Consider the following 6,583-nt stretch of genomic DNA (forward strand, 5'->3'; position numbering starts at 1 on the left):
TATTAATAATTTTATTAGATATTTATTAATGATATTAAATATTGTCATAGAGATATATTATTTTTTCTAAACTATTATTTAATTCTAATGTAGTACTTATTTATGAACACTAAAGAATGTTTTTTAACGTCAATTTATTAAAATATATTTATTGCCGTATATGTGTTTTTTTTCATATATGGCAATGCGAGCTAAATAATAGCTAAATATTTTCTTTCTTTCTTTCTTTCTTTCTTCCCATATTCTTCCACGATGATTACGTGGAATATCCTACATTACTAGCATATGAAGTTGCTTTCTATAGGTTAAAATTTAAATTAGTTCAAGTATTTTTTTAACTTACCAAACAACAAACAAATTAAATATTTCCTAATTCGACTGTTTACTTTTTATAGTTACTTTGACGACCTCGGTGGTCTAGCGGTCAAGCACACCGCTTTACGACCGATGGTCGCGGGTTCGATTCCTCGCACGGCACAAACATTTGTATTCATGAGTATGATTGTTTGTATCTGTCTGGGTGTTTTCTATGTATAATATGTATGTATTTACAAAAAAAAATATCTATGTATTTGTATCAGTTATCTAGTACCCATAACACAAGCTCTAGCTACCTTAACTTGGGTCTACATGGCTCTGTGTGAATGTCCTGAGATGATTATTATTATTATTACTTTGGGTTTGTTTTTATGTATATTATGTATGTATTTAAAAAGATGTATGTATATCAGTTGCCTAGTTAAGCAACTAAATAAGAGGAAATCAGTCGTAGTGAATAGAGCAGACCAGTCCCTACAAGCAGCTCTCGTTCAAGAGTATGACGGATGAGCCAGCATCACTGCGCTCAACCATATTTTAGGGAGCAACTATTATATATAGTATATAGCACATATAGTATATACTAATATTATAAAGAGAAAAGATTTGTATTTTGGTGTGTATGTTTGTATTGAATAGGCTCCGAAACTACTGGACCGATGTGAAAAATTCTTTCATCATTAGGAAGCTACACTATCCCTGAGTGACAAAGTATATTTAAAAAAATAATTAGAAATTAAAAACTCTAATAGAGTTTTAGTAAGGATCCCAAGGTAATCCAAGCTGTAAAAATATTACATAAAAATACCTAGTGCGCTGCAAAGAGTATTGATGATAGAACAAAATGATGTACTACGACTTTGTAGAACACATCATTATCTACAAAAAGTGTCGGGACGGCATGTGTCCAACTATTATAGTTATGTCACAATTTAATTTTTTCTTTTAATTTACAAATGTAATTGAAATGCTGCCGCTAGAATAAGCCCTTTATTTGTATCTAGGTACTAGCGGCCCACCCCGGCTTTGCACGGGTGGATATTTTTACATTTTTATGTGATCTTCTGGCAAACCTCTATCTTGGCAAGCAGCTTTGTAAGTTTCTTTAACAATTCCATCTGACTTTAATTCTAACTGTTTTTAAGTCCTGAAACGTTGTTGGGCCATGTACATGACGAAGAAAAAACCATTCCTGAGAAAAAATCATTCTAACTGTGAAGGATGAATACTGTATACTCTTCCCAATGCCGCGTCTTTTTTATGCCGGGGTGTCCAACTACGTCTTGTCCACGTTTCCTTCTAGAAAATTTATTGTTACCATTGAGTAGTGTTGTAGCAAACCCGTCACTACTGCATATATCAAAAAATGCCATAAGTGTCGTTTTGGTGGATTTTCTACTGTTTTGCATGTTTTCCGCTGAGAAGTCTGCTCGTTGTCCGTTACCTAAATCATTCTGACTGTGAAGGATGAATACTGTATAATCTTCCCAACGCCGCATCTTTTTTATGCCGGGGTGTCCAACTACGTCTTGTCCACGTTTCCTTCTAGAAAATTTATTGTTAGCATTGAGTAGTGTTGTAGCAAATCCGTCACTACTGCATATATCAAAAAATGCCATAAGTGTCGTTTTGGTGGATTTTCTACTGTTTTGCATGTTTTCCGCTTAGAAGTCTGCTCGTTGTCCGTTACCTAAATCATTCTGACTGGGAAGGATAAAAATACTGTATCCTCTTCCCAATGCTGCTTCAATCTTTTTTATTCCGGGGTGTCCAACAACATATTGCCCATGTTTCCTTCTAGGAAATTTATTGGTAGCATTGAGTAGTGTTGTTGCAAATCCGTCACTACTGCATATATCAAAAAATGCCATAAGTGTCGTTTTGGTGGATTTTCTACTGTTTTGCATGTTTTCCGCTTAGAAGTCTGCTCGTTGTCCGTTACCTAAGTGTACTACGGTAGGGTGTCTATCATATATAGGAAACTCTAACAACCTCAACACTGTTCTGATGTACTGATGTACAGGTCGTTTAATACTTTTCAACTTCATCATGAGCATTTCTGACAATGAAAATTGCTTGATCCGATGAATGGATTGTACATCTACGATTTGAAAGATTCAAAAAGTAATCTACAGCTATTGAAACAATTCTGAATTCAAAATTATAAGGATTAATAAAGAAGATGAGACGAGCCGCTAGTATATAATATATAGCAACTATAATGACGTCACTATAATATGTAAATGCATAGTAACGTAACTAAATTAACACAACCTTGACTTGAAAATTCACGTGCATCTATAACAACTAGAATGTAGACACAAGTGTTTTCGGTTCACTAATTTATAAAACTGTCTAAACATATATGCGTTATTTGTTTTCCTTATAATATACAATTGCTTACATTTCCTGATATCCGTCGAAATGTCGAGAGAGGTAAATAGGTATTTACCTCTCTCGACATTTCGACTCTATTTCCCATAAAATTGTTCGTGTTAAGACCCGGTTAATAATTTAAATATTTCTAAAAAGAAATTTTAGAACTTCAGATGTAAGGACCAGACCACAATCAGATCAATTGAAGGTGATGATTGAATTTTAAATGAACGACCATGGAAATATCAATTCGAAAGCGAGACAGCAGTAAAGAAGAAAATAATATAAAAAACAAAGGCAGGTCAGTTAGCCCAGAATTAACTAGGTTTCTAAAAAGGATTTTGAAAACTAACGCCCCTGAAAGCAGACTCAATAAACGGTTTAATTCTCAGCAAAGGTATGTTGCCAAAGTAGAGGCAATATAGAAATACGTGTCAATTCTATTAGTATTCTAATACCTTCGTCAACAACCACTTGAACAAACAAAAAACATGTCAAATGTAAATTAGTTAAATATCCAAGAACTCAGTTGATTAGCTAGCACTTTTAATTAAAATTTCGTATTAAATACTCGTGTAAACCGCGCGTGCGTATCATCAGAATGATTACTTTGGCAATTGTTGTAGTTTTCTGTGCGCTAGTCTATTATTACAGCACTAAATCTTTCAAATATTGGGACGCGAAAGGAATCAAACATGACAAGCCTATCCCACTCTTCGGAAATTGCTTTTGGTACTATTTAAAAAAGCGAACGATCGCGGAACTTGCACACGAGGTTTACAACAAATATCCCAACGAGAAAGTGGTTGGCTTCTTCAGAGTAGGAAGGCCAGAGTTAGTGGTGAGAGATCCTGAAATCATAAAACGCATTCTTGTTACTGATTTTGTTCATTTCAATACGCGCGGTGCAGATTTTCATAAGGACGTTTTAGAACCCATGATGCAGAACTTATTTTATGCAAGAGGCGATCTCTGGCGCCTGTTGCGTCAGTGCATGACACCGATTTTTACTAGCGTTAAGCTAAAGGCGATGTTCCCGCTGATAGTGGAAACGGCTGAGAAGCTGCAGGCACGCGTATTCACAGCAGCTGCCGCGGGCCATAAACTTAATGCATATGACCTCATATCTCGATATAACATCGATTTTATAGGCTCCTGCGGATTCGGATTGGACATCAACGCGCTGAGCGAGGAAGACTCAGCATTCAAGAAACTCGGCGTAAAAATATTCCAAGGTACTGCAAGAGACTTGTTAGTTAATTTTCTAAATATATTCATCCCGTGTATCGGGATACAATTCAAATACTTTGAGAGAATTGAAAGTGATATACTTAAATTGACGAAGCAAATGTTGGACGAAAGAAATTATGAACCATCGGGCAGAAATGATTTTATCGATATGTTACTTGAATGTAAGAAAAAGGGACCAATTGTTGTTGAATCTATCGAAAATAAGAAACCAGATGGAAGCCCGGAAATTAGAACATTAGAACTCGACGACGTTCATATAGCCGCTCAAATATTTACGTTCTTCGCTGCTGGTTTTGAAACTGCGTCTTCAGCCATCAGTTACGTGTTGCATCAACTAGCCTATCATCCTGAGATACAAATAGAAATTCAAAAAGAAGTTGATGAAGTACTTACTAAATACAATAATAAACTCAGCTACGATGCTATTAAAGAAATGACTTACCTAGAATGTGCGCTCAAAGAAAGTATGAGATTGTTTCCACCAGGTGGCGTTCTATTGAGGCAATGTGTCCGCAAAACCCCAATTCCTGAACTAAATATATCATTGGAGAAGGGTGACAGAATAATTATATCTGTTCATGGACTGCATAATGATCCAAAATATTTTGAAAAACCTGATGAATTCCGACCGAAAAGATTCATCTCGGAAGAAATTGGTAAAACCAATAAATATGCTTATCTGCCATTTGGAGCGGGCCCCCGAGCATGTACTGGTATGTTTTGTTTTTATTACATTTTAATAAAATTATACCGACACGACAGTCTGCTCTAACGGGACAGTCAGAGACATGTTAATTACCGACGTGTATGATCACGAGGAAAATAACACTTGACATATATATCGCTGGGTATATTTGAATTCAACGTGGGAGGGGCCTACCGCCTAACCCCTACCGCGAGCCTACCACCGTCTTTTGGATTAATTTTGAATTTTGTTATTGATGTTTCTTTCACCAGAGAATCGTCAGAAATATAAATTGACACAAAGTTTTTTTTATAGTTTTCGCTTTTCTTTTATTAAAAAAAAGATCATACCACGCCACATGCCTGGTCATTTTAGTGAGCATGACTAATAAAGACACTCACATGCCATAGTTTCTTAAAATTGCCATGTAGTAGTTACAGTATTTGCACTTTACATACGACTACTTGCGAAAATCAATACAAAAACCGCTACGCCAGCAAAAGTGTCTATATTAAGTTTACTCGAATACAGATTATTTTTATTTCTCAATTGCAGGTGAGCGATTGGGTGTGATGCAATCGTTGGCAGGATTAGCAGCAATATTATCGAAATTTACTGTGGTACCTACTCCAGAATCGAAGCAGTACCCCGAAATAGACCACACCGCAAACTTTGTGCAAACCATTAGAGGTGGTTTACCCCTCCTTTTTAAGGAGAGAAATGATGTAGATAAATCGTAAAATCTTAATATAGTAATGTTAAAATCTCATCTAAAAAAATGTACTTTATTGCACTTGTAATATTAATAATTAAGATTATCATACAGATGTGAGTATTACTAAGTTTTAAATTTCATAATAATATTCATACTCTTATTAGGTACATTGTCATAAAGTTGTATTAATTTTTCTAAACTATTATTTAATTCTAGTACAGTACTTATTTATATATACTAAATAAATAAATAGTTTTTATCTGTTTTCTTTTTCTTAACATCAATTTATTAAAATATATTTATTGCCGTATGTTATTTTTTATATATTTTTACCTAAATATTTCTTTCTTTCTTTCTTTCCATATTCTTCCACGATGATTACGTGGAATATTCTACATTACTCGCAGATGAAGTTCCTTTCTATAGGTTAAAGAATTTGTTCAAGTAATTTTTACTTCACCAAACTACAAATAAACTAAACAAAAAAATCTGATATACAGAACTGGACAGTAGGGAAAAATTATGATATAAAAAAATTGACGTACATAAATGACTAAAATGTCCTACATGAATAAATGATTTTTTGAATTTGAATTTTCTTCTACTTATTCGCTTCGCTTTTGTCAGAATGGTCGTGGTCATCATGTAGAGTGAGAGGCAGACGTCATCCGCCGTACAACAGCCCGCCACTTCTCCCTACTCGCTGGCATTCTGATGGACTCGTGGAGTGGACTGCCTACTGCTGCTTTTACTTGATCGGTCCATCGTCCATGGGTAATCGTCCACGAGGTCAAGTACCGCCAACTCTACTGTACGACAAGGCGCTCTATGGATGAGTTGTTTCTACGCGAGACGTGACCAAATAAGGTAAGGATTGTGTTAATGCAGATAGACGCTGCTGAATGCCGAGTTCTTCAATTTCAATTTAAAAGTTACCTTTAAACTTTCGCATTTTATAAACATTATTTTTAATCTAAAATCCGCTTTTAACTCCAATAATTTTATGTTAAATAAAGTTTTTATTTAAGCGAGTTCAACCAGGGCTAGTGCATTCAAATCAGAACGTCGAGAACTGTAGATTCTTATTAAACATAAAATGATTCAGGTTAAAACTCTACTTAATATTAAACAATTCCTCTGGTCTTACTTACACGGTGTAGTCCCACGAACTTATTGCGCAATTGTTTCCCAACATAAACATTTTAAAAGTATGTTTAAAATTTTATTAGAACAATTAT

At 34.8% G+C, this 6,583-nt stretch overlaps 1 protein-coding gene across 1 annotated transcript; it reads left to right on the top strand.

The window, feature by feature from the left end:
- Window positions 1-3,295: 3,295 nt before the first annotated feature.
- LOC131842867 (cytochrome P450 6B5-like) lies at window positions 3,296-5,370 on the top strand. The gene is made up of 2 exons (XM_059191434.1): window positions 3,296-4,658; window positions 5,186-5,370. Exons 1-2 carry the CDS (start codon window positions 3,296-3,298, stop codon window positions 5,368-5,370), a joined length of 1,548 nt encoding a protein of 515 aa, XP_059047417.1.
- The last annotated feature ends 1,213 nt before the right edge of the window (window positions 5,371-6,583 follow it).

The sequence above is a fragment of the Achroia grisella genome, unplaced genomic scaffold (assembly GCF_030625045.1).
Source record: "Achroia grisella isolate CSIRO2021 unplaced genomic scaffold, CSIRO_AGI_Agris_v1 utg257, whole genome shotgun sequence".
NCBI lineage: Eukaryota > Metazoa > Arthropoda > Insecta > Lepidoptera > Pyralidae > Achroia > Achroia grisella.

Excerpts from the sequence above, each read along its gene's own strand:
- LOC131842867 (XM_059191434.1), top strand. The coding sequence starts at position 3,296 with ATGATTACTTTGGCAATTGTTGTAGTTTTCTGTGCGCTAGTCTATTAT. Across the intron at positions 4,659-5,185 it reads GGGCCCCCGAGCATGTACTG|GTGAGCGATTGGGTGTGATG; the intron begins GTATGTTTTGTT and ends TCTCAATTGCAG.